At 49.9% G+C, this 26,828-nt stretch overlaps 2 protein-coding genes across 3 annotated transcripts in view; both read right to left on the reverse strand.

Annotated features, from left to right (window-relative positions):
- Positions 1–20,043, reverse strand: part of BSG (basigin (Ok blood group)) — a 46,613-nt gene extending 26,570 nt beyond the window's left edge. Inside the window, exons 1-4 of one of the 2 annotated variants that reach the window (XM_069217706.1) lie at positions 19,855–20,043; positions 4,820–4,982; positions 1,190–1,278; positions 498–634 (exon numbers count right to left, since the gene is read on the reverse strand). In XM_069217706.1, coding sequence (XP_069073807.1) covers positions 498–634; positions 1,190–1,278; positions 4,820–4,982; positions 19,855–19,918 — 453 coding nt within the window. In that variant the 5' untranslated portion in view covers positions 19,919–20,043. Of the gene's footprint in view, positions 1–497; positions 635–1,189; positions 1,279–4,819; positions 4,983–5,964; positions 6,682–19,854 lie in introns of those variants that run through there. The other variant, XM_069217704.1, reaches the window with a different exon arrangement.
- Positions 20,044–23,011: 2,968 nt separating this feature from the next.
- Positions 23,012–26,828, reverse strand: part of GZMM (granzyme M) — a 36,292-nt gene continuing 32,475 nt past the window's right edge. Inside the window, exon 6 of the mRNA XM_069217605.1 lies at positions 23,012–26,393. Coding sequence (XP_069073706.1) covers positions 26,199–26,393 — 195 coding nt within the window. The 3' untranslated portion in view covers positions 23,012–26,198. The remainder of the gene's footprint in view (positions 26,394–26,828) is intronic.

Below are 26,828 nucleotides of genomic sequence, written 5' to 3' on the forward strand. Positions count from 1 at the left end.
ACATTATAGACAAGCAGGGCACACAACAGGGACTTCAGGGGCAGTGGAAAAGGGTGAACACTGATTGGTATGGGTACTAAGTGAGAAAAATAACCAACATTTTTGAAGATTTTCAAAGTAGAATAGGGTTAGTGGTTGCGCTTTAGTCTTTGTGTATGGGTACATGCCTCGTGAAATCAGACACTAACCGTTCCCGGCTGAAAACACCAATACCAGACTATTGAGAAGATGGTCACGTAAAGGTCTCATGCAAGCTCTGAGAAGAGGTCATATGAAGGTCTCAAACAAGCAGTGAGGATGAGGTCATCTTTAAGTCTCTCAAGCTATACTAAGTGACAACTATTACGTAATCGGAACACTGACAAAAACTGGGCTTTGTGATCTTACAAGATAGAATCCCAGCAGGTCTACGGTGGCGTTCCCTAAAACGGCTCTTCAAGCACACATCCACCTGACACAGCCCAACCCCCTCGTAACACTGCACTTGTGTGACCAACCTCATTGGCGCCATCCGTCACCTTGTACCAGTTCCAGTTCTCCACTGGGGGGTAAGATTTGCTTTTGCAGGTCATGACCCCGACGTCCCCTTCATTGCCATGTTCACTTTGCTTGTATGCAGCCACGTGTGGTGGAACTAGGGAAATGCAAAGAGTGCACACAGGTCAAGAGCCAGTCTAAGGAGCTAATCAGCAAAAACCCACTTCACTGCAGACATTGGTCCAAAGCCCAGAGGCCAGCAGTGCATGTGTAAGGCGAGACCTAACATAACAATCTACCCATCTACCCATCTACCCAGCCATGGTCCAAATTGTTCGTGCCGCCAAATCTGCTCAAGCTGGAGCAATCTCTTTTCAGTGCTTTAAGGTGAAAGCTGCACTTTGCACAATACAAAATTTGCTTGCATGCCTGAAAAGCAAAGAACCACCTGTAAAGATCTTTACAGTAGTGAATACTGAGCTATCAGGCACAGAGGGAAGGCTTTCTTTTCAACAAAGCAGCTTCAGACCCCCTCCAGAATAGAACCCACACCCTCAGTCTGCTCCCATACTTAGCTAATAAGCTCCCTATCCTACACTTCAGCCCCACTCCCAACAATCCCTCAAAACATGCCCAGTGGAGAATTCAGCTCTGGGAAAACACCCAGTCCTGTACAGCCATTAAAAAAAGGGGTCCTTTCACAGGGGTTTACCTGCAACCTCGATGGTTCCAGTCACAGGTGGGTCAGTCTTGAAGTGGCAGGTGTACACACCGGAAGTGTCTGAATTCACCTGTGAGACACTAAAAAGACAAAACATGTGCAATTATGAGCAACCATACAATGGAACAGACTAGGGCTTTTCATGTGCTCAAAGCAGGCCTCAAATTTACTGTCAACAAGGACTTGACCAGCAGCCTACCTGCACCTTTGTAATATAGCCATTTTAATGGTGTCTATGGGCACATTTCAGCACCTAGGCCGGCTGCCTGTGCCCTTATGCCTAGTTACATTTTATTCAGCTTTATTTTTATTATTTCAGGATCAGACACATTCATGGTGCCATTTTATTTTCTTTATCTAGTTATTTCATCTAGGAAAGATTTGCGTTTCCTAGCAAGACACTTTTCACTTTGTGCTTTCCTCAAGGCTGCAGGAGTTAGGGTTGCTGGCAAAGTGGTACACTGCCTCCAACATTCACAGAAACATACACATCCTTACGTGGGGACATTTTCTCAGAACATGAGCTCTTTTATTATAAAAACACTTCTGTCAAATGCACAATAGAGGGAAGTTCCAGCCAGATGACCACGACTGCATGCTGATTGACATTTCTAAAGCTGCTTGCTGAGACCACCGGTTACCTGGCCTATATGGGGATGGTGTCAACAGGCTTCCTTGCTCGGGTATTTGGGGGGGGGGGGGGGAGAGGAGATGATGTTTTCCCAGGGGTGGTCATGAAGGGTAGATCAGGACTTATGCTGTGCTTTAACATAGCTTAGGTAGGAAACGCATAAATCACACTCTAGTGACAGTATGGTGGAACTTTCTCAGTTTCACTTTTCTTGTCACCATTTTGCTTCCAGCATGTTCCATCATTCTAATTATTGCAATTCATGCCATTTTATCTAAGACGCAGCTGATTCAATAAATGATATTGAAACAGTTTCAGTCCATCTGTGCATGTGTGAGACCAATCAACTGAGAAAAAGATGAGATCTGATCTACCACGATTTCCCTGAGAAGTCATTAGGTCATGTTGCCGGTTGCCACAGACCATCCCCGTTCTTGGGCAGAGATGAGGCGCTGCTAGCTGGCTGGAAAAGGATTAGACAAACCGTTGTCCTATGGTGTGGAATTTTTTCCCCTACAATTCAGGTGATACTGCCACCTAAATCCAGCAGCCTCATTAGGATAATGAGAGCCCACGCAACAACTTGCTCTGAAAACCCCGTAAGACCTAGTCACCAAATTAAACACCAGCACAGATCTTTGTACACAGCAGTAATGTGGCTAACAAAACACTTGTGTTCTGTACAGCCAAGCACAGAAGCTCAGCAATACTACTGGGTCATCCACGGTGCCACTTTCTTCAACACAGCCAGTAGCACTGCCTAAAACAGCTCCAGCAGACATACAGCACAACACTTTTTGCTTATTTTACCCAACATTACCCTACTACCTCCCGAGGAACGCTGGTTTCTGCTAAAAGAAAGCTTGTAAATTTTATGTATAAAAAAGTTGGGAACATGCAATCAATTTGACAGCACACAGCTACAGTTGTGATGCAAGTGGAGCAGAAGTGAGAAGTTGGGCTTCTTTGAACGAGTCAGTTGCCAGCATACGCCCCGTTCCCTCCGCAGAGCTCTGCCATTTGAGGCCGCAGGATTAACAGGGAGTGACAGGCTGGTAGACCGTGGCCACAGCACCCATTCCACAAAGGATTAAACTACTTCAGCAGAGAATGAGGCCACTGTTCCCAGACTGCTCCTCTTTCCAGCTGACTGGTTCTCCAAGCAGAGACCAGTGTGAGAACTTCTCAAGAGTCACTTCTACAGCACAATCAAAGGACACGTCAAAATGGATTTGTACTTTTTTTAAATAAAAAAATAAAGCATCACGCTGGTAACAGACAGAGGAACAGTTCATTACATACAGCTTTAACAGTCTGATCAGATACTTCTAGAAAAGTCAAGGGAATGGTTGACAAGTGAACCAAAAGCAAGTTTCATTACAAAACCTACAGGCTGCAGAGGGGTGAGACCCAGCTGAAGGAAGGAGGGAGGTTACAGTGAAGGAACTGAAGCGGGATGGAGCGCTCTGCAGCTCACAAGCAGCACAAAGTTGGCAACATTGGTAGGGACAGGTCAATCAGTGGATGGTCTTAAAAACCAGGTTCAAATGTTAGAATGTGTTCCCACTGATGCCAGGCAGACATCTGGCATGAAACAAATGTGGAAGGTGGTAGCTTGGATGGGCGAGGCTGGGGTGGTACGTGGAAGGCAGACCCAGTGTTACTATCATGTTCCCCCAACAATGGGATCACCTGTCAGATTCCCCAAACGTTTTTTTTTTTTTTTATCAAGCAGGCGTCTCACTTCAGCTGTCGCAAATGGCACTGTTAACCAAAGAGTTTTAGGAGTCAGACAATGCCATCAGAGAACCTTATCAGTAGGCGATGGTGAAGTGGAGTCCAGTCTCATACCCAAACTGATACACACAGTCATCGCTATTCCAAGATTGTTTCTTCATTTAATTTTCAGTACATGGCTATACAAGGGGTATCAATGTCCCATTATTATTAACTTAGCAGGTAATAAGTAAATTAGGGCACACGTTAAGAAACTGACAATCATTTCAACATTCATTCATAACCTGTTAGCCTAGTTCGTGCTGAATGTACGAGTTATGGTTTTACAAATCCAGCCTTAATGGTTAGAGAAGGTATAATGTATTATGCCATGACATGCGGTTTCCCACTTACCTTGTGCCAGCAGATGGCAAGTGGAAAATACTCCGCCCTGCCAAGCTTCCCAGGTCCATGCATGCTGTACTGCTCCACTCCAGGTTTTTTTCTTTGAGCTCTGGGACTTCTTGTGTATTACATAGTAAAACAGGACCACAAGTCCCAGAATTCAAATAAACGGACAGCAGTAGCACATGCATGGACCTGGGTAGCTTGGCAGCTATGAACGCTGTTGGTAGTTTCCTGAGAGGGTGCATGGGTTCAGGAAAAAGGAAAAAAGAGAACGCTGAAGGCAGATATGGGGAGAGCAGCGCATGCATGGATATATTTCCGAAAGGTGGCTGGACAGTGCAAACTGTGCAGTATAGGCTGATATCACTGTCCAATCTCTGGAGCAGTGACTGTCGAAGTTTGGAGCATCTGTGGACCTCCACTTTGTCATTACTGGAACTCGGGGACCCCAGTCTAAACATTGTCAATGATTTGGATCACAAACCAATACACAAATACAGACACAACATACACAAACGATAACACTTAATTTGCAAACAAATTAAAAAACAAACATTTTAGAAGGTAGGTTGAAGATTTTCTAAATTCAAATGAAGCCACGCATCATTCGTACTATATTCTGTTTGATGCACCTCCGCTGCGTCTGTTATTCAGTCGGATGATACTAATTCAACTCTTAGCCTCCAATTTCAAACTCTGAAACCTTAAAACATGCTGTAAATGTCACTTGTACATTTCGCCACTTTATTAATCTGTTGATGTTATTTAATTTTCTAAGCAGTGGCGGACCCCCAGACTGCACTGGGGCACGGGAAAGAGTCCGTGCTCCACAGCCGCCACCACAATGCTCCGTGCTCAGTACTCACTTGTAGGTGCTGCTAATGTCGTTGGTGTCATCTTCCCGCAGAACCTTCTCGCCCTTCATCCACTTGTGGCCTGTGATGTTCGATGGAGGCAACGAGACATTGCAGAAGAGAACAGCGCTGTTGCCAAATGTGAACTCTGAAGGGCTGGTGAACACAACAGGATCTAGGGGACACAAGAGAAGCCAGCATAAATGCAAAAGGCAGGAGAGTTTAAAGTGCTGTCCCTGGTGACTTCAAGTCAAACAGCCAACCACGTGTCCACCGGCCTCAGCCACCGACTGGCCCCAATCACCTGCAGACCACCTAGAAAGGGCGAGCTAAACACCTAGACGGTGCTCAAACTAGAATGAAGTGAATTCACAACTGGAGAAGTAAAACCTAATATCTATCATTAGTGAGAAAGCGAGTCACTTGCAAATTTTCCGATACAAATTACTATCGCTAAAACAGATTAGTGTGCTGGGAGGGCTCGATGCGAAGGGTGTCGTGATGTGGCTTCTGTAAAGAGTGGACCACCCCAACCCACCCAGATCTGGTTGGAAGACGCCCACTTTCTCCTAGCCACGTTCACTTCTTGCAAGAACCCAAAAGACATGTTTTCACTAGAAGTTCACCGTAAGCACACAAGACTGCAGCATGTCCAAGGCTACTTAAGAGTCTGCCTTCTGCAGCTCACCAGCAAGCGTCACAGTAAGGATGAAACATGTGGTTGCAGACTACATTCAAAACTCGTACACAAGATGTCTAGCATAAAAATAAGCCTCTAGGCGAGTAACACATCTACTGCACAGCACCAGAGTTCAGGAGCAGGAGGAAGGTTAGTGGGAAGAGGTACCAGACAGACAGAGGCTCTGCCTTGAGAGCAGCGAAGCCGGACTTTAGAAGCTCGGAAACACAGGATCGGACACCTTGAGGAAGGTGGGAGGGGTGACAGTGTTTGGAGACCAACAGATGAGACAGGTCGGTGCCAGGAGCGCAGCCCTCCCTAAGCAGGTCTGGTGTGGTGGGCTTGCAGGAGAAGGGTTCACAAGGGAGGGAGTCTCTTGGTTCTACACACGGTGGTTCAGGAAGGAGTCTTCAGAGGTTCCACAACAGGGGACACGCAGGGTAGACGCGGACATCCGGGTGGACTGCGCGCCACTCACATTCTATCACGATCACATTTCCCTGGGAGCGGATCCACTTGACTTTTGGTGTCTTCCAGAGGTGGTTGCGGTCTGGGTCATTGCTTGCCCGGCACTCGTAGGTGCCGGTGTCTTCCACAAGAAGGGTGGCAACATGGATGGTGCTGGTGGCATGGACATTGTAGGTAGCATGGATCTGGACGCGGTCTTCCCGTGCACCTTGCCAGAGCTGAGAAAATGTGGCATTGGGTTCATCTGCTTCAAACCACCACTGGATTTCAGGGATGGGTCGGCCCACAGCTTCACAGTGCAGCTCCACACTGTCCCCACTCAGCTTCACCTGGGACAGCGGCGACTTGATGAATCCAGCTAGAGAGGCGGAAAGTGTTGGCACAAACAAGGTTAGTAGAAGAGGCAAACAAGCAGAAAGGTTAGAAACACCGGCCAACTCACGCCACCATTCCCCAAACTCAGGCAAGTCTAAGACCGCAAGCACTGAAAAGCTTCTAAACAAAGCACACATCTGAAGAGGCTTGGATACCACACAGGGCTGATTGTGAGGGCACAGATCTGCAGAGGCTTGGATACAACACACAGGGCTGATTGTGAGGGCACAGATCTGAAGAGGCTTGGATACCACAGACGGGGCTGATTGTGAGGGCACAGAGCTGAAGAGGCTTGGATACCACAGACGGGGCTCATTGTGAGGGCACAGATCTGCAGAAGCTTGGATATAAGAGAGGGCTCATTGTGAGGGCACAGATCTGCAGAAGCTTGGATACCACAGACAGGGCTGATTGTGAGAGTACAGATCTGCAGAGGCTTGGATTCCACAGACAGGGCTGATTGTGAGGGCGCTGATCTGCAGAGGCTTGGATTCCACACACAGGGCTGATTGTGAGGGCGCTGATCTGCAGAGGCTTGGATACCACAGACAGGGCTGATTGTGAGGGCGCAGATCTGCAGAGGCTTGGATACAACACAGGGCTGATTGTGAGCACAGATCTGCAGAGGCTTGGATACCACACACAGGGCTGATTGTGAGGGCGCAGATCTGCAGAGGCTTGGATACCACACACAGGGCTGATTGTGAGGGTGCTGATCTGCAGAGGATTGGATACCACAGACAGGGTTGATTGTGAGAGCACAGATCTGAAGAGGCTTGGATACCACAGACAGGGTTGATTGTGAGGGCACAGATCTGAAGAGGCTTGGATACCCCAGAGAGGTTGATTGTGAGGGCACAGATCTGAAGAGGCTTGGATACCCCAGACAGGGTTGATTGTGAGGGCACAGATCTGAAGAGGCTAGGATACCCCAGACAAGGTTGATTGTGAGGGCACAGATCTGAAGAGGCTTGGATACCACACACAGGGCTGATTGTGAGGGCTCTCGAGCTGTTGCCAGAGACGCATCTTCGCACTCCATCTTTGCCCCATCCGGACCGTGCAAGGGGCACGGCTGGTGCAAGAAGAGATGATAGCACTGGATGACTGGAGAGGTTCACAAGTGGTACCAGACCTAAAAGTACTGAATATCTGACTCCGTCAAGGGGTTACGAAAAGCCTCAAGCCCTCCATCTTCTACGCCATCACCCCACGTTACTCTGCTCCTGCCTAATCCAGATTGGCTTTTACTTAAGAGTAGGTTTCTCGAGAAGCCCCAAGTCCCAACCAAGCTCGACATGAGACTAAGAGTGCACCCTTTAAACATTTCTGGAGAATTCTACACTTTCAAGGATAAGAAAGAAACGCACTTAGGAGAAAAGCATTCAACTTATTCGATAGACACCCAAAAATTACTCTGACACTCCAGATGCAAACAGGCGAGCTGCACATCACTGCAGGGGACCCGAGGCCCTGACTGCAAGAGGGAGAGAAGACTAACACAAAGAAAGGAGTCCAGGGTACCCAACAAAGGATCCAGGGCCTCTGCAGTCTCGGGCACTGCCCAGGGAGACACAAAACACATCCACCTGTGCATCTCCAGGGCACTGAGAGGCTAGTGGCGCGGGGCGTGTACACGGGGAAGGTTCATATGAGCAAAGGGTGGTGGGTTAGGTGGAAAAGGGGTCAGCTGTGGAGTGCTGTGCGCGTGGTATTGAACAGTGGTGTGATGAGATGTATGCTATAACGTGTTGGTTCAGTGACGTACGTGGGACTGCGGTGTATGCTGAAGTGTGGCAAGTACTGCTGGGGTGTGTTGCGAGATGACGTGTCAGATATGATGAGTTTAGGGCATCACCTGTCGGTAGAGTTGGGATATCGTGCGCAGTGTCAATACCGGGGAAATATAGGTCTGGGAAGGGCGGTGTGTACACGATGGTACATTGTGTGTACACCTTAATGTGGAATGTGTGCGCAAGATAGTCTCGCAACAAGTGTCAGCACTGGGTGTGTGTACAGCACCATAGTCACTAGACTGGGGCACGAACTACCTTACTCGCAGAAATGTTCACATCTAGTACGACCCTTTTAAAGACAGTCCTATAGTGGTCGAGAATAATGAGAAACCCTAAAGATCCTGCCCGCGTAGTCCAAATATCTGTAAATGGACTCCCAATGGATAAATTGTGCGCCCAGAACGCTATATGCAAGGCACAAACCGAGAGGTACACAAACTGAGGTTGAGAAGACTCCATCAATCCCGCGACAGACCCAGCAGAAGAGGGACCGAGGAGTAGTCCTCGGCCTGCTTCAGCCCAGGCTCGTCACACCTTCAGGGACGCCGGACTTGGGTTCAGCGCCGAGGGTAGGAGCGTCTCCAGGCCGGAGGGTCACACGACGGCGGACATTTCTATCTAGAGCGACCCTCGGGGGCACTGGAAGCCTCGTGAAAGTGCCACCGCCCAGGGCCAGTGGTGTCTGTTCACTGGTGCATCCACACTCGTGTGCACGCTGCTAGTGTGCCCGGCCTCGCAGAAACCCCCCAGGAAGCACAGGCCAGTGGTGTCTGTTCACTGGTGCATCCACACTCGTGTGCACGCTGCTAGTGGGCCTCGCAGAAACCCCCCCACCAGGAAGCACAGGCCAGTGGTGTCTGTTCACTGGTGCATCCACACTCGTGTATACGCTGCTAGTGGGCCTCGCAGAAACACCCCCCCAGGAAGCACAGGCCAGTGGTGTCTGTTCACTGGTGCATCCACACTCGTGTGCACGCTGCTAGTGGGCCTCGCAGAAACCCCCCCACCAGGAAGCACAGGCCAGTGGTGTCTGTTCACTGGTGCATCCACACTCGTGTGCACGCTGCTAGTGTGCCCGGCCTCGCAGAAACCCCCCAGGAAGCACAGGCCAGTGGTGTCTGTTCACTGGTGCATCCACACTCGTGTGCACGCTGCTAGTGGGCCTCGCAGAAACCCCCCCACCAGGAAGCACAGGCCAGTGGTGTCTGTTCACTGGTGCATCCACACTCGTGTACACGCTGCTAGTGTGCCCGGCCTCGCATAAACCCCCCAGGAAGCACAGGCCATTGGTGTCTGTTCACTGGTGCATCCACACTCGTGTACACGCTGCTAGTGTGCCTGGGCCTCGCAGACACCTCCCCCCCCTCACAAAGCACATGATCAGATGTGTGTTCACTGGTGCATCCACACTCGTGTGCACTGGGCCTCGCAGACACCCCCTGGAAGCTTAGGACCAGTTGTTTTTCGGTTTACTGGTGTATCCAAACTCGTGTGCACTGGGCCTTGCCTCCCCCGCCCCGGGTAAAGTCACCTTGGCAGCGGGGCGGGCCTCGCAGCAGCTGAGCTGTAATCATAGGCAGCAGGACCGGCCCGCCCGGGGAGGACGTGACTGTCCGCTCGGCGAGCAGCAGCTCTCCGGAGACAGACGGGTCTGTGTCCAGAGACAGGCAGTGGGTCTGCAGCCGCCCAGAGTGACCGTCTCTAGAGACAGGGGGTCTGCAGCCAACCAGAGTGACCGTCTCTAGAGACAGGGGGTCTGCAGCCACCCAGAGTGACCGTCTCTAGAGACATAAGGTCTCTTTACAGCTACCCAGTGACTGCCTCCAGAGAGAGAGTCTGCAGCCACCCACAGTAACCGCCTCTAGAGACGGAGGGTCTGTCTACAGCCACTCACTGGCTGCCTCCAGAGACAGGGGGATCAGCAGCCACCCAGAGGGACCGTCTCCAGAGACCAGCAGAGCGACAACAGCCGTCCAGAGTGACCAGAGAAAGGCAAACAGCAGGCATCCAGAGACAGGCAATGGAGTCTACAGCTACCCAGTGACTGCCTTCTCCAGAGACAGGCAATGGGGTCAGCAGCCACCCAGTCACTGCCTCCAGACAGTGGGGTCAGCAGCCAGCCACCCAGTGACTGCCTCCAACAGAGACAGTGGGGTCAGCAGCCAGCCACCCAGTGACTGCCTCCAACAGAGACAGTGGGGTCAGCAGCCAGCCACCCAGTGACTGCCTCCAACAGAGACAGGCAGTGGGGTCAGCAGCCAGCCACCCAGTGACTGCCTCCCCCAGAGACAGGCAGTGGGGTCTACAGCCACCCAGTGACTGCCTCCTCCAGAGACAGTGGGGTCAGCCACCCACCCAGTGACTGCCTCCTCCAGAGACAGTGGGGTCAGCCACCCACCCAGTGACTGCCTCCTCCAGAGACAGTGGGGTCAGCCACCCACCCAGTGACTGCCTCCAGAGACAGTGGGGTCAGCCACCCACCCACCCAGTGACTGCCTCCAGACACAGTGGGGTCAGCAGCCACCCACCCAGTGACTGCCTCCAGACACAGTGGGGTCAGCAGCCACCCACCCAGTGACTGCCTCCAGAGACAGTGGGGTCAGCAGCCACCCACCCAGTGACTGCCTCCAGAGACAGTGGGGTCAGCAGCCAGCCAACCAGTGACTGCCTCCAGAGACAGTGGGGTCAGCAGCCAACCAGTGACTGCCTCCAGAGACAGTGGGGTCAGCAGCCACCCAGTGACTGCCTCCTCCAGAGACAGCCAAGCAGGTCTACACACACCTAGAGTGACTATCTCCAGAGACAGGCAAGCAGGTCTACACACACCTAGAGTGACTGCCTCCACAGACAGGCAAGCAGGGCTACACACACCTAGAGTGACTGCCTCCACAGACAGGCAAGCAGGGCTACACACACCTAGAGTGACTGCCTCCACAGACAGGCAAGCAGGGCTACACACACCTAGAGTGACTGCCTCCACAGACAGGCAAGCAGGGCTACACACACCTAGAGTGACTGCCTCCACAGACAGGCAAGCAGGGCTACACACACCTAGAGTGACTGCCTCCACAGACAGGCAAGCAGGGCTACACACACCTAGAGTGACTGCCTCCACAGACAGGTAAGCAGGGCTACACACACCTAGAGTGACTGCCTCCACAGACAGGCAGGGCGTCTACAGCCACCCAGAGTGAGTCTCCAGAGACCAGCAGAGCATCCACAGGTACCCAGAGTGGCCAGGACAGAGGCAGAGTAGAACAGCAGGACTGCAAAAGCAAGCAGATCACCTGCTTCCCAATGTGACAAGGGGGCAAGCAGAGGCCCACGGCAGACCGCCAGAGAGTCTGCTCATACTGTTATCAGGGCTAAACCACTAACAACTTCAAAGACTCCCAAGGCAGGCAGGAAGGCGCATGCAACTATAAACACAGCAGGCACCACCTGTCCTCCCCACCCAACCGCGGCCCCAAAACAAGCTGGGAAATCCGCACACAAGGCGGCGCCTCCAAACAACTTGTCAGATCAGAGACCTCCTGCGGAAGCTGGTAAGTGGGCCTGCAGTCACAGAACTGACAAATGTAATCGTGGCAGCAAAACTCCATCAGCACTGATCGTGGGAACGGGACCAGGAAGCGAGGCCTGACCAGTAGTGACCGGCGAGGGGTCTGCCGAGGGTCTTTCAGCAAAGGTACGAGGGGCATCGGTGATCGAAGGGGTTCAAACAAACACCAGGTCTGGATGTATTGGTAATTAGAAGCTCCCACCTCTACTGGCGAGACGCACTCCAATGCGGGTACTTCCGCAGTTGTACAGAATAATCCAAGAGTCCCCAGGGAAGGAGCAAGCCAGAGTAAAGCAGGCATTGCAGGGGGCGCCTCTCTCTTCATACAAAGACAGCTTCTCACCAAACCCCGTCTTCTGTCTGCTGGTGTAAAAGCAGCCTAGGCACAGAGCGGCTCCACGGCAGTGGAAGTCAGACGAGAAAACAGCGCAGGATAGAACTGCGAGAAATGGTGCAGCACATGCACAGCAAGAACTCATTGAGAGACTCAAAGCCAACGTGGCCTGGTGGAAGGGACCAGAATAGAGCCAGGAACATGGAACCGACAGCTGATGCTGCCTTCCAAAGGGACCTCACTGAGCCGGGGTCAGCTTTGAGGTGATACAGGGTGAAGGAGGTCAAGGAGGTGACCTTCACACGTGACTCGCGAGCACGGACTGCCAAAGTGTACACTGACCAAGCACCACGGCTACAACTCATTCCAGCCGCAATCTGAAGGCGAAGAAGGAACCTAGGAAAACAAGCACTGGCAAAGTCAATGGACCCTGCCTGTGCGCGATTTATAGGCTTCGTCAATGTTACAGCAACACGAGGGGAAGGAGCATCGCTAACAGGCAGCAGGAGCAGCGGAGATGAATGGAAATCAATATGATTGGGGGGGGAGGAGAAATACTACTGTCACGTCAGGAAGTGTGAACAGGCGCTGTCCAAGGTGAAGCAATTGGTGCTTGGTCCGTGCTCTAAAGTAAGGAAGGAAGGAAGTGACGCTTGGCCAGCGCTGGCCAATCAGGGGTCTGCAAAGAAGATTGACAAAAGCAACAAGTGTCAAGCAACGGTGGCTCCAAGCCCCTGAGCGTAAACAGTGTCTCGCAACTGAGCGCACATGCGCGGCCTCATTCCCAACCTCAGACCAAAGGAGGAGAGAAGTGGTCCACCGCCTCCGCTCACTCTAAGAATCCCACACTGACCACAGTAACTCACTCACCTGTGGAGAGCCTGCAGCGCAGACTCCAGCTCCCGAGAGCCTCCTCCGGACACGGGCAGCTCCCAGGCACTACACTCACCTGCGAACCATGCAAGACTGCAAACAGTACACACAGGAACTGGAGCCTGTGTGCAGAGCTAGTGATGTGGCAGGAGCCAACCACGTAGTGTGGCGTCACCACTGCTACAGCACCCACCACTGCACGCACCATCATCACTCAACTATTCCACAATCAGCCGTCACACCAGCAGAAACGAGAAGTCCAACTTTCCAGGAAGTGAGCTCACCGCTTTCACATGACCCCCGCTGGAGTTGGCTTCTACGTGCACCACTCAGGAGTGAACAACTCATCCTCAAGGCACGCATTTATGGCAAGTCAAGAACACAAGTGTCTCGCAATCAGCAAGCCCCTACAGGTCGAGCACATATTGGTTTCACCACACAGTGATCAGCACCACAGAGGAAACCCTGCAATCTCACAAGGAGTGAGCGAATATAGCTAGCACAATGAGGTCCCTGTAGTTCAGTCTTAGCTGCGGGCTTGAGGCAGGCAGCAGCCAGTGACACTACCAGCGTCCGCTCCCCCAGAAGGACTCTGCTCCCGGTGCATGAGCCGGCACCAACCATCCATGATCTCGGCATTAAAGTCACCGTGCTACTGGTAGCAAACAAATGACAGAAGCCAACAGACTGATGAACACCAAACAACGGATCTACTTAACACTTCGAAAGTCATTCCCATTCTAGTACTTCGTATACAAGTTGGAAATGTATTGTTAGACCTAGCCTACAGACTGCTTTAGCTGCCGGTTGTCAATGTCTCGTCAGAACAAAACAACACAGAGTGGGCTTTGGACTGCCCACTGCTGATCATGGGCTGCTTTTCTTGTCAATCTCATCTCCTAGCTCCTAATTCAACTGCTTTACTTCGACTTGTGCTTCCACACCACTGGAGTACAGTGTTTTACAGTATTTAATTATCTGAGTTATATTCTATCACTTACACTCAGAACTTTTTGTTTTTTTACAGCATTCCATGTTAATCCCCGTGATTTTCCCTCCCGCCTCCCCACGACTGCTTGCTTTCTCTTCCAAGTTTCACCATGTGTGATGCTTCACCCACTAGTTCGTCCATTACGCTGCCAGCCTTGCCCCATTTCATGTTTCCATTTAATTATACCCTCCATCCAACCCCCACCTCCAGTACACCATTTCCTCCTCTATTGCACACCCAGCAACCCCACCTTCTTATCCCTTTGTTATTTTCTACTTTAGTTGCTCACACTCTACCCCATTCTTTCAAGTACCACCTACACACAGCTTTAAGCTGCATGTTGTCAATAACCGGTTGTGTACAAAGCAATGCAAAGACTGGGCTTGGAGCCAGTCCACTGCTTATCAATTGATAGCTTTCCTGTCAATCGGTTGTGTGTTTGCTGACTTTGCTTGCGATCGTCACTGCTCTTTTGATTGGATGACTTGAACCCTTACAAGGCTTACATCATACATGCTATTGATGACTACAAGGTAGTGAGTGTGCTTTCTTGCTCTCGTCCCCTTCTGCTCCCACCTCCATCACATCCTTGCCCTTACATTCTCTTCTTCCTCATTCGTCCATAAAGTACAGGTACATTTGAACAACGGCGAGGCTAAAGAGCTTCATATATCATGTAATCTCCTGTACCTGCACATGTTGCGCAAATTCCAAGGCCTTGGCACACAAAGAAGGCATTTGTGATGCTGTGGATGGGTGAGTTACTACAGTGCTACCCGGCCTTTGAGGAAGAAGTTGTACTTAGCCCAACTGGAAAAGAGATGTGTCTTCTGAAGGCCGTACATCTGCTCTCCAGGCTGGTTCATAGCAGGAAATGTCGAAACATTTGTTCCATGTTGAGCGATGACTGACCTGAAAGCAGCCTTGGTTACCACGTTTGTCTTCAGTGGCCCCAGAGAGCTGAAATTATTTTATAGGTAGGAGCAACTGATCCTTCCATATTTTTAATGTGGATCACAACAAAACTTTTAAAATTCTGCTTAAAGTCTTTCTTTGTGAAAAGAATTTGAATGTCCCGCGGGGGCCACCGGCTACAAATTCCTGCTGCTCACTTTCTGTACATTGACACCCACCCCAGTGTTTGTTTTAAAAAAAACATTTTTCTGCATGGGCCCTAAAGCAGACACTGAGGTTGGGCTGTTTGTGCGCGCAGGTGCATTATATATATTAAAAAACTGGGGCCCTATGATGTGCGAAGTACACCTGAAGAACTCCATAATTCCCTTTACTCTGGTCCAGTTTTATTAACACACCCTAACCAATAACGGATTGAGGGATGCTAGACACTAAATTATTTCATCACCCAACAGAATCGATTTGGCCATGAACAAGAAAGATTGAATGGGTTTCACCTTTTCAGGCTGGTGAATCTATCGCCCCAAACATCCCCCTCCCTCTAAATCCTTCTAGGCTTTATTGAACTTTACTCTGGTCGTCAAATTGGCTAATGTCAACATACTTGGGGATCTTAATCTCCATCTAGAATCCACCCAGGATAGCGATACACCCAAGTTTATCGAAGACCTTGCTGCGGTGCAGCTAATTCAACTTGTGGACGGTGATACTCATTCAGGCGGTCATCTGCTTGACTCAGTGATCTCTAATCTTAACATCTTAAGAACCACAGTTCCTCTATGTAAACTGTGGACAGACCACTTCCTGATTTCCGTGACCTTTTCTCTTCCATGGAAGGCGACTGTATTGGCCTCAGAGCATCTTAAGAGACCAAGGTAGAAGCTTGATAATAAAAATGTGGCCAGTTTATTAATAGCTGCCATGGTCCGCCTTCTAACGTTGGGATTGCTACCTCCACTCTGGATAGCTGGCTCACCCCAGCCTTGGATGCCTTTATCCCAGGCAGGTCACTGTGAAAAAGAGACCCCATGCCCACTGGTTTACAGAGTCCCACATCGCTGAGAAAAAGCATTGTAAGGCTTTAGAACGCCCTTGGAGGAGATCTTATGACCCCACTCTAAAAGCGGTTTATATATCAGCTATTAAATCCTACCACAAATTTATCATGAAATCTAAGGCAGAATACTACGCTAGTAAAATAAATAGCAGTAAGAACCCTGCTGAAGAAATTCTGGGACAAGACCGTAGCCTCCAGTGTTCAATGTGATAAATTAGCAATTATTTCCCCGAATAAGATATAGGATATTTATCCACACTTTAATTTTCACACTTGTCAAACCATCATCCAGCCAGTCATACTGTCTCACAGCTGGAATACTCTAATATCCATTGCCTGGGCTCTATTACATCTGCAATTAAGAAATTAGAACTCACCTAAAATACAAACCCTAGGCTGTTATTTTCTCTTACTAAAGTATGCCATGCTTCTAGTCTTCTGTGCATGCTACAACAGCTCCTGGTGGAGAAGCGTATCCAATTCAAAACTCTTCACTGCTTTTAAGATCCTCTACTCTCAGACAGCACCTATTTTGAGCCATCTCATCGCCCCACACCCCACTTTCGTTCCGCCAACCTCAGCCTAACTTCAGTTCCTCAAGCCTGAAGAGCCAAGGCAATGGGGGGGGGGGTCGTCCTTTCATGCCTTTGCTCCTTTCCTCTCAAATGCCCTTCCTCTGTCTATGAGAAATAGTCAGCATCATCTTCTCTTTACTAAGTCCCTCAAGACATGGCTGTTTCGCCACCTCAGTGTTGAATGCTGTGTAGTGTGTGTTTTTTTGTTAGACCAGCGCTGGGAAGCCCTTTTGTTAGGGTAGCTATGCGCTTTACAAATATACTAACATAACATGGACTCTATAGTCCTTCCTCCACCTGGGTCCGATGTATGTGAGGTTGTGATCTCGGGGTCCTGGGTGCATGGGATAATTTATACTGCTTGTCTGGTTGCGGGTGCCTGTTAAAGCATTGTGTCCATTTACATAAAGTGCGATCACGTGAAGGCAGACCCGAATGTGTGTACTAACTACGAGGACCTGCATGTTTTTTTCAGTACTAGTTTCTATAGATATCTGAATTAATTTCTAATTAACTGAACAAAACAGAGGGCGATTCTTTTGACCTTCCACCTGATAAATGCTTGAACCACCTTTTGGGTAGAAGTAGCCGGAATCTACTGGACACTGATTAAGATAGAGATCCAATAACTTTTAGAAGTAACCATTATTGGTGGAATATATTCAAAGCAAATTGTGATAAACTTTACCCCATTATCTGTGCGGTAGCTTAACACCATAACAGCCTGGTAACAGACAGACAATGAGGAGTGACATTAACAGCAGTGATCTAGTGTGCCAGCGTAATACTAACCTATAGACCGGGGGTCTTCAAACGTCTTGGGGGGGGGGGGGGGGGCATTATGCTGGAAACAGGGCTTTGCTTTAAGCTAAAAAAAAAATGAGCAGCAGTAAACCGCTCTGTAACGGGCCATCACCAGCACGTTTTGCTATTTAACTCCAAGCTGGGAGTATGTGTCAAAAGGGAAGGGACTACAAATACTCTTAAAAACCTTCACCCTTCACTCACATTTCTAATAACACTGTGGATACTTTTAGACGTTAGTAAGGCTCTCCTGACCCTAACAGTACGTATGGTATCATCTATTTGATTGTATTTTTAAAAACAGGAACAGAACTTAACTGCAACGTTTAAATAGGCCTACACATTTAAACGTTACCAATTTAAGAAGTGTGAAAATGTGTAGGGGGGGCGATATTTCTTTTCCCAAAAGGGAGTTAGTGTCAACATGTAAACGCTTGAAGACAAGCACTGTAGATCCACTGCTACAAGAATGATTAACATTTTACCGCTTCGGTAAAAGAACCCGAGCGCATCCCACTCCAGATATAAGCTTTAATAACATTAAGGACACCTCTATCTGGGGTTCTAAAGCAGTCACTTTACATAGATTTGAGTGTGGATAGTTGTAAGATATTCTTGAATTTCCAGTAGTAAGCTGCACACGGTTTTGGAAACTGATCTTCCTGGTGGATTGACGAGAATGGTTTGTTACAAGTGTCCTTCACCCTTGAGTTGCAAACTCGGAGGTCAGTACTATTTAAAATCTGACTGGAGTCACCTGACCTTTAATCCTGTTCTCAGCCACTACTGGGAATCAGTATCCCGGTTACACATTACACTCATTAAAGTAGGAGAACGCTGGGCACCGGAACACGAGGTGGATCAGCGACAACAAACAGCAAAGAGCGCACACAAAGTTCTAAACTTTGGACCAGGGAAAGAGTAAACTTTTAAATACGTTGGACTGAGGCCCAATAAATTCCTGCGGCTCTAGGTAACGGATTAAGGACACAGGTCGCATGATGCGCTGGGGCAAGGGGATTCGCTCGTCAGAACCCCAGTCGTTTGGCGGATGGGCGAAAAAGGGCATGCTTGGGGAAACAGTTAACTTGTGTAAAGAATAAAGTACTGAGCAAGCACCAACAGGAGACGAAAGTACCCGGACTATTGCATAACTGTATCCATTTCGGCACCGATCTCCATTCGGAGTGGAAAATAAAATCAGATTACTGTTAGTTTCTGCCCAAACACTCATCACTGATCTGGCGACAAAGGCCCTTCCAGGAGAGGGGGCGCCAGGATGAGTAAAAGAACACCAAGCATGTGTGCAGGTGAGCGGGAGACTCCCCACCAGCAGCAGACACCAGCGAGGGGCAGCTGCTGATGGTGCGGCCTCGTCCCTTAGCAGACAAAGTATATAATAACCAGCGCTTTAAATGGGCAGGAGCTGTCCGGTACTTAATACCTACACTGCTTTAATTTGAAGCAGAGAGTACCGGCACTCGTCAGCACTGTTGCTACACATTACAATGGATGAGTGCCGGCCCTTGTCAGACATCACAATGGATGAGTGCCGGCCCTTGTCAGACACATCACAATGGATGAGTGCCGGCCCTTGTCAGACACATCACAATGGATGAGTGCCGGCCCTTGTCAGACACATCACAATGGATGAGTGCCGGCCCTTGTCAGACACATCACAATGGATGAGTGCCGGCCCTTGTCAGACACATCACAATGGATGAGTGCCGGCCCTTGTCAGACACATCACAATGGATGAGTGCCGGCCCTTGTCAGACACATCACAATGGATGAGTGCCGGCCCTTGTCAGACACATCACAATGGATGAGTGCCGGCCCTTGTCAGACACATCACAATGGATGAGTGCCGGCCCTTGTCAGACACATCACAATGGATGAGTGCCGGCCCTTGTCAGACACATCACAATGGATGAGTGCCGGCCCTTGTCAGACACATCACAATGGATGAGTGCCGGCCCTTGTCAGACATCACAATGGATGAGTGCCGGCCCTTGTCAGACATCACAATGGATGAGTGCCGGCCCTTGTCAGACATCACAATGGATGAGTGCCGGCCCTTGTCAGACATCACAATGGATGAGTGCCGGACATCACAATGGATGAGTGCCGGCCCTTGTCAGACATCACAATGGATGAGTGCCGGCACTTGTCAGGGGCACACGGGGGCTCTCAGGGGCCCCCTGGAAGGTGTTTAACAGTCCCGCGCCTTCATCCAGATCAAGCAGGGGAAGGAGAGCGCCCCCCCCCGTCACAGGCGCCCGGACACCCCAAGCATGTGGGATGGAGCACCTACCACCCGCCTCCAGGCGCTACCTACCCCCCATACAAACTGAAGGAGACACCTACCCTCGGGCACCTGTCACCCCCCACAGCACGGAGACTCGAGGCGCTACCCCCCCCTTATACAAGGCTGAAGCGGACACCCCTCCTCGGGCCCCCACATCACCGATGGAGGCTCGAGCGCGTACCGCCAGCCTCGAGGCGCTAGCGCCCCCACTATACGAACAGCTGAAGCCGACACCCGCCCCTCCTGGGGGTCGGGGGGCGCTCGCCCCGGTCTCCCAGCGGGAGCCCCCAGGCGGGGGCCGGACACCCACCTGAGGCGTCGCCGCGCGCCCCGCCGAGCAGCAGCAGCAGCAGGCAGGCGGTGAGCGGCAGCATGGCGCGGTCGGCGGGTCCCTGGGGCCGTCAGAGGGGGCTCCGGCTCGGTCCGTCCGTCCCTCGGTCGCTCCGTCTGTCTGCCGGCGCGCGCGCCCCCGCTGCGCTTTCTATACAGCTGCGCGCGCGCGCCGCCGACAGAGAGGAAGGACCAAGCTCCACCCCCCCGCCCGCGCAATGAGCGCGCGCGCGCCGCCGAGAGAGAGGAAGGACCAAGCTCCACCCCCCCCCGCCCGCGCAATGAGCGCGCGCGCCGCCGAGAGAGAGGAAGGACCTGCTGTGCGCTGAGCTAGCCGGGGACAGACGAGGGAAGGAGGGCGCGCAGCGACGCGCGCCCGCCGCCGAAACAAAAGAAGGACAACGAAAAGGCCGGGCGGCGCGCGCCCGCTCGCGACAGGTCGACGGCGGTCACGGAGCTGCGCGTGCCCGGAAACCCGCAATGTAAACAAGACGCGAGGGGCGTGGAGACACGGGGGAGGCATGGAGACACGGGGGGGGGGCATGGACACACGCGGGGGCATGGAGACAGGGGGGGCATGGAGACACGGGGGGGGGCATGGAGACACGGGGGGACGCACAAATACAGCCCTGCCCCGAGCCAGCGCCGCGAGCCGGGGTGCGCTTCCTTTATGGTACAGCAGCCCAAAAAAATATATATATATATATATACAGACACACACATATATATATACATATCCTGTTTCCCAGCAGCACCTGGGAATAGAACTACAAAACACGTGACCCTGCACCTTCCCCGGTGCTCTGCACTGTCCATGAACGCCTCCAACATCCTCAACTACATCACTGCATCCTGGTCTCCACACTCAGTAATGCCGTGTACTCATTCAGTTTATTAATGAGTTTTAAAGAAACATCAGTGTGAGTCCATCCCTTGTTTGCAGTAAGCAAATTGTGCACCTAGAAGGGGCTCCTGCCTGTGTTTAAGAGCGGAGTCTGCAAGCAGTGAGGTGTCTGGCAGGGGGGATTTGATGGGTAGTGCTCGTGTCAGCTGTTTTCATGGCTTGGAGCAGTGTGTGTGTGCAATGTCCCAATGCTGGCAACCAGGAGCGCAGAGCCCCCCGCCAGACTTCTCAAAAGCAATGCAATGCTACCACCATATTCAGCCACCTTCACCAGTGAAGCAGCGCCTGCCATGCCGCCATACCTTATTTAGTGACAGGTGCGACTGGAAGCCAGAAATCCCTTACTGTTCTGTGTTCCCGTGATTCTCCCACTCCACCCCCATAATAAAGTAGTTCCCCACAAGCCTGGGTGGGACTATCACATCAAAAAGGAAAGGCTAAAATGTGACCATATGAAGAGAGAAAGGAATATGCAATCCTGTAAACATTTGTACATAGCATGTTGTGCTATTGTCACGTGCACTGCATACTCCTACTATCTAGTGTAGGGATAGAACATTTGCAACTTTTTTCTTCTTCTAGTCTTTTGGGTCATGGGATATAGCGACTTCACCCTTAGATCTCAATGTTCCGGGGCATCAGCTCCATTGTTAGATTATTTTTTCCACCATTGGATTTGGACTTGTATTGTTTAGGGTCTGTGTTCATCATCTGATACTGCCTCCCTTAGGCCTTTTCTACCCTTCTATTCCTATTGTCCAGCAACAATCTTCAAAGATTTGTACTCACACTTCATCTTCAGTCTATGATCCAGGAATCCCAAACTCCATTCGACACCCTCTGTTAGCGACTTCCAATCCTCATCTCGAGTCTTACTTGTCAAGAATGCCAGGTAAGTGATGGAAAGGACACCTTACCCATACTGCCCCAGTGTCACTCCAAGTACCCCTGAACTGACCACCATTAAGCCTGCAACCTCTGCCTCTTGTCTGAGCATGATGAAACCACGTGTCAGGCCTTCCTCACCTTTCCGTAAAAGGAGACTCTTCGCTATTGAGGGACGCAGACGCAAAACAAAGACGACACCCCTGACGTCTTTGGGCAGTGCAACATTGAGGGGAAGAAAGAAGCCAGCCCTTCCTGGGCATAGCTGCTGTAGTCTAGCTTGGAGGCAAGCGTATCCTCTGAATCTGATGTGGACCACCAGCAAGATTCGCAGGCTCCATGACCCACCGTGCTGTCGGCTGTGAGTATGGTAAAGACCCAGTACTAACTCACGGCCCCATAGGAGCAGGATTACAGAGAAAACAGATTAAGTTAAAAGTCACCCTGATGGAACTTTGTTTGACCACACTGTGCACACTGATCATCATTCAAAAAATAAAGCCTTGGGATGAGAGGGACTCTCTTCCTCTTCAGCCTGAGGGGGAGACTCTTCCCCTTTATCTGATGCGGGTCTTGAAGAGGAGCAGTAGAGAGAGTTCCTGCCCTCGGTGTTAGGAAGTGCTGGTCACATCATTAGAACACTCAAAGTAGTGTTGACGACGTGTCTGATACAAGGGGTTAATGTGCCTAATGGTTTGCGTGCTGTCATTTTGCTGAATAAACAAATATTTCAGAGGGTTCTGTGATATAGTTTCCATACTTCAAAGGAAGATGTGAAATACCTTTTATATTTTACAGGTCATTATGAAGAAAGGGGTTTTATATCAATGCATTTTTTGTAAAAAAAAAATATATATATATATATATATATATAGTGTCATTCCAGTGAAAACACACAGGCTCAATAGAACAAGTGTAATAATAAACACAGACTCACACAATTATTCCTACTATACAAAGTCAAATTCCATTGTATTACCAAAGTATACATTGTAACTGTTCTCGGAAAATAATGTTTCATGCCTCACAGATTCCATTCTCATACGCATTTACAGAAGAAAACTGGGACCATACTCAAAGGCCTGGTTATTGTAATTTTATCTTGCTGCACATATTTGTGCACTCGTTATCGTTAAATGTCTCTATTTATAACCCCTGCATATAAAAATATAACATTATGTATCGACCATATGTGCAGATATGCAGAGCATACTATGCTCTTTATTAGCATTGTTGAAGGGCTGAGGAGTGGTACAGCAACTGAACCACACATTTGAGTGTACTGGTTGCTTCTCAAAATGATCAAGAAATCACACTTTGCAGCCATAAATGAAGACAAATTGCATAACCGATAAAAACAACTCCAATTTATTGCTAATCGAATAGGTTAGGAATTCAGATTCACAATGGCTGTGAAACTGTGACAAAGCCAAGAGGCAGTCTAACCTCGAGTTAGGCAGCAGAGTGTTTGCAATGTAGAATCTATATGACCAACTGTATAGCAGGCAGACTTTTCTGCAAAGCACTAGCTAGCGAGATACCTGCAGTTGCCCTCAGGAGACCAGAAGAGGGAGAGGCAGGTGCAGATACCCTTCCTATGAGCAGGTGAAGCATCAGGTAAAGGGAATGAGATACTCAGACTAGTAGCGTCTAGCAGAAGAGCAGCACGGGATGGAGCACAAGCACAGAGGAGGCACTGAAGGAAATGGAAGAGATATGCAAAGGCTTATTTCAGCTAGAAGAGGGCAGTGTATGGAATGGAGAGCATATGCACAGATCTTTTCTGGCAAGCAGGGGTCACATTCTGAAATGGACATGAGATGCATAGCTCTAGGGAAACTCTTCCAGTCACCAGAGTTTGAGGCAGATACATTGACAAATATAAGAAGGGAACCTGAAAAAGAATGATCAGAGACCCCTTCTCATCAGCAGAAGGAACTGAAGGAGATGGAGACAAGATTCAGCGACTGTATCCACTCAGTCCAGCCAGCAGGAGACAATGTCGGGGTTAGAGAAGAGGTACACTGACACCTTCCACCCACAGAGAGGCTGCTAGGAATGAGACGGAAACAGAGACATCTAACAGTCAGTTGGGGCATGCCGGGATTAGAGAAGAAATACACAGACCTCTTAAAGCCAGGAGGGAAGTCTGCAAAGAATGCAGATGAAATACACATATATTTTCTCCTCAGGAGGGAGTACGTCAGAAACAAATGGAAATAAACTGAACTTTTGAAAGCAACGGGGGATCCCAGAGGGAATGAACAGAGAGAGGTTTTTTCAGTCAACGGACGGTTGTCAGCAACAAGAAAGTGGCACAGAAACCCGAAGACCTCTTCCAACCTGCATGTGTAGCCCTCAGGGAATGGAGACGTGATGCACAGACTACTTCTGCCAGCAAGGGCTTATTGCAAGAAATGGACAGAAGATTAAAAGACATATTCTAGTCAACAGAGGTCACTGCCATTCATGGAGAGAGATAATGGGATTTCTTCCAGCCAGCAGGAGGCGCTGCAGGATATGGAGATGAGTGTATCAGACAGATTATAGTCAGTGAGGTGGCACACACATCTTCTACTCAGCAGAGGTCACTGCATAGAATAGAAAGAGATACAGAGACTTCTCCAGTTCAGCAGTGGGCGCTGTAGAGAATGGAGAAGAGCTGCAAAGACCTCTTACACCACTAGGTGGCACTGCAAGAAAAGAAACCATTACCAGATCTATTCTAGTCAGAGAGGGGCGGACAAATCTTCTAGTCAGCCAAAGACACTGCATGGCATAGAGAGATACAGAGACCTCTTCCAGCCAGCACGGGACTCTGCAGGGAATATAAAAGAGATGCATATGCCTCTTGTGCCATCAGGGGGCACTGCAGCAAACAGAGGAGAGTAACAAACATATTTTACTCAGCAGGCGGACACATATATTCTACGCAGGAGAGGGCACTGCCTGGAATAGAGAGAGACACAGAGACCTCTTCCAGCCAGCAGGAGCTTTGATGGAAATGTGACAGAGTTAAAGAGACCTCCTCCAATATACAGAGTACACAGCAGGACAGGGCTCTGTAGGCCTCCTCAAGGCAGCTGCGGGTAACGTGGTATGACTCGAACCCATCGAAATAGAACTGGTACCGCCAAGGAAAGTACCAGAGACTTCTTCGAGTATGCAGCGCGCCTGTGGGCGATTATGTATATGCATAGACATCTTTCAACTAACTGGGATAGGGCACTAGAGTGAGAAACACAGGTAAACAATCCTTGTACAAGTCCCAGATAGAAGAAGACTTTCAGAAGCTTCTTTTCTTTTGGCCAGGAGTGGGGGAGAAAGATACTGAAGAAGAGACACAGACTATCGAGCCAGCAGGAGGCAGCGCTGCAGGAATCTAAACAGATGAGGAGTGAGTCTAAATGTACATATCCTGTACCAAACAAAGAGTGCAGCTGGGGCAGCTGAACAAAGAAGCTGGGCAGAGCAAGCAAAATTCTAGGCAGGGGAACTGGAGCAACTGGGTTGGAGAGCCCTGATCTAGTCAGCGATGGAAGCTGCAAACGTCAGAGCAGAGACAAGGCCGCCTAGAAATCAGGGAGCTTCTGGCAGAGAACACTTCTGAGAAGACGAACAAGTGGAAGATGCAGGATGGCAGAGCTGCAGTGCTCCATCAGTCCGAAGCCATGTATCATCGGATGTCACTTCTTTGGAGAGCTGTTCTAAGTGTTGCTTATACAGACTGATGTTCTAGGTGTTGCTTCTGCAGACTGTTGTTCTAAGTGTTTCTTCTACAGCCTGATGTTCTAGCTGTTGAGTCTGCAGACCGCTGGCTGTTTTAGGTGTTGCTTCCACAGACAACTGTTGTAGGTGTTGCTTCTGCAGACGGCTGTTGTAGGTGTTGCTTCTGCAGATGGCTGTTCTAGGTGTTGCTTCTGCAGACATCTGTTCTAGGTGTTGCTTCTGCAGACCGCTTTGCGAGGTGTTGCTTCTGCAGACTGCTGTGCGAGGTGTTGCTTCTGCAGACTTCTGTTTGAGGTGTTGCTTGTGCAGACGTCTGTTCTAGGTGTTGCTTGTGCAGACGTCTGTTCTAGATGTTGCCTGTGCAGACATCTGTTCTAGGTGTTGCTTCTGCAGACGTCTGTTTTAGGTGTTGCTGGTGAAGATGCCTGTTTTAGGTGTTGCTTCTGCAGGCTGCTGTTCTAGGTGCTGCTTGTGTAGGCTGCTATTTTAGGTGATGCTTGTGCATATGTCTGTTCTAGGTGTTGCTTCTGCAGACTGCTGTTCTAGGTTTTGCTTGTGTAGGATGCTATTTTAGGTGCTGCTTGCGTAGATGTTTGTTCTAGGTGTTGCTTCTGCAGACTGCTGTTCTAGGTGTTGCTTCTGCAGGCTGCTGTTCTAGGTTTTGCTTGTGTAGGATGCTATTTTAGGTGCTGCTTGCGTAGATGTTTGTTCTAGGTGTTGCTTCTGCAGACTGCTGTTCTAGGTGTTGCTTCTGCAGACTGCTGTTCTAGGTGTTGCTTCTGCAGACTGCATTTGCAGATTTTGCTCTAGTAGTCAGTGTTCTCACTGGAGCTGCTGTAGTCCGCCTTAGGTGAAGCCATTGTGTTCCTGATCCAGGGAAGGAACTTGGTAACTGCTGTTGCCACAGGGGGCTTGGATTTGTCATTGCACCCTCTGAAGCTGAACGAGATGAGGCCTTGTAGCACGCCGTTCTTGCAGATCACTGGGTCACCCGAATCCCCCTGTGGACACAGGACAGAAAGCTGATGAGGAAAACAGAGTCTCGTTTGCAATACAGGTCCACCACCCAACACCCCCCATGCCTTGGTTACTACAACAGAGCACACAAAGCATCCGGGCCAGGGTGTTAGACAGCAGGAGGAGTCTGGGCCCGGCTGCGGGCACTGCCCCCTGCAGGAGACATCAGAACCGCCTCATTCAGGCCTCCGATGAGAAGGGCTTTTAAGGTCATCTTTCACACGGACAGGAGCCGACAGAAATAGGACGTAATTGTGGGAATTTTGCACCACGCTTGTTATGTGAAATTCCATAAATTATGCAGAATGAATGCACCAAAATTATAGTGTGTTATGGTGGGAACAAAACGAACAACCAGAATGTGAGCAGCAGTTGTTTGCGGCAGTTGTGTTCCCTGCGCTGTTTTGAGTGAAAAATGC

Source organism: Pleurodeles waltl, chromosome 12 (assembly GCF_031143425.1).
Source record: "Pleurodeles waltl isolate 20211129_DDA chromosome 12, aPleWal1.hap1.20221129, whole genome shotgun sequence".
NCBI lineage: Eukaryota > Metazoa > Chordata > Amphibia > Caudata > Salamandridae > Pleurodeles > Pleurodeles waltl.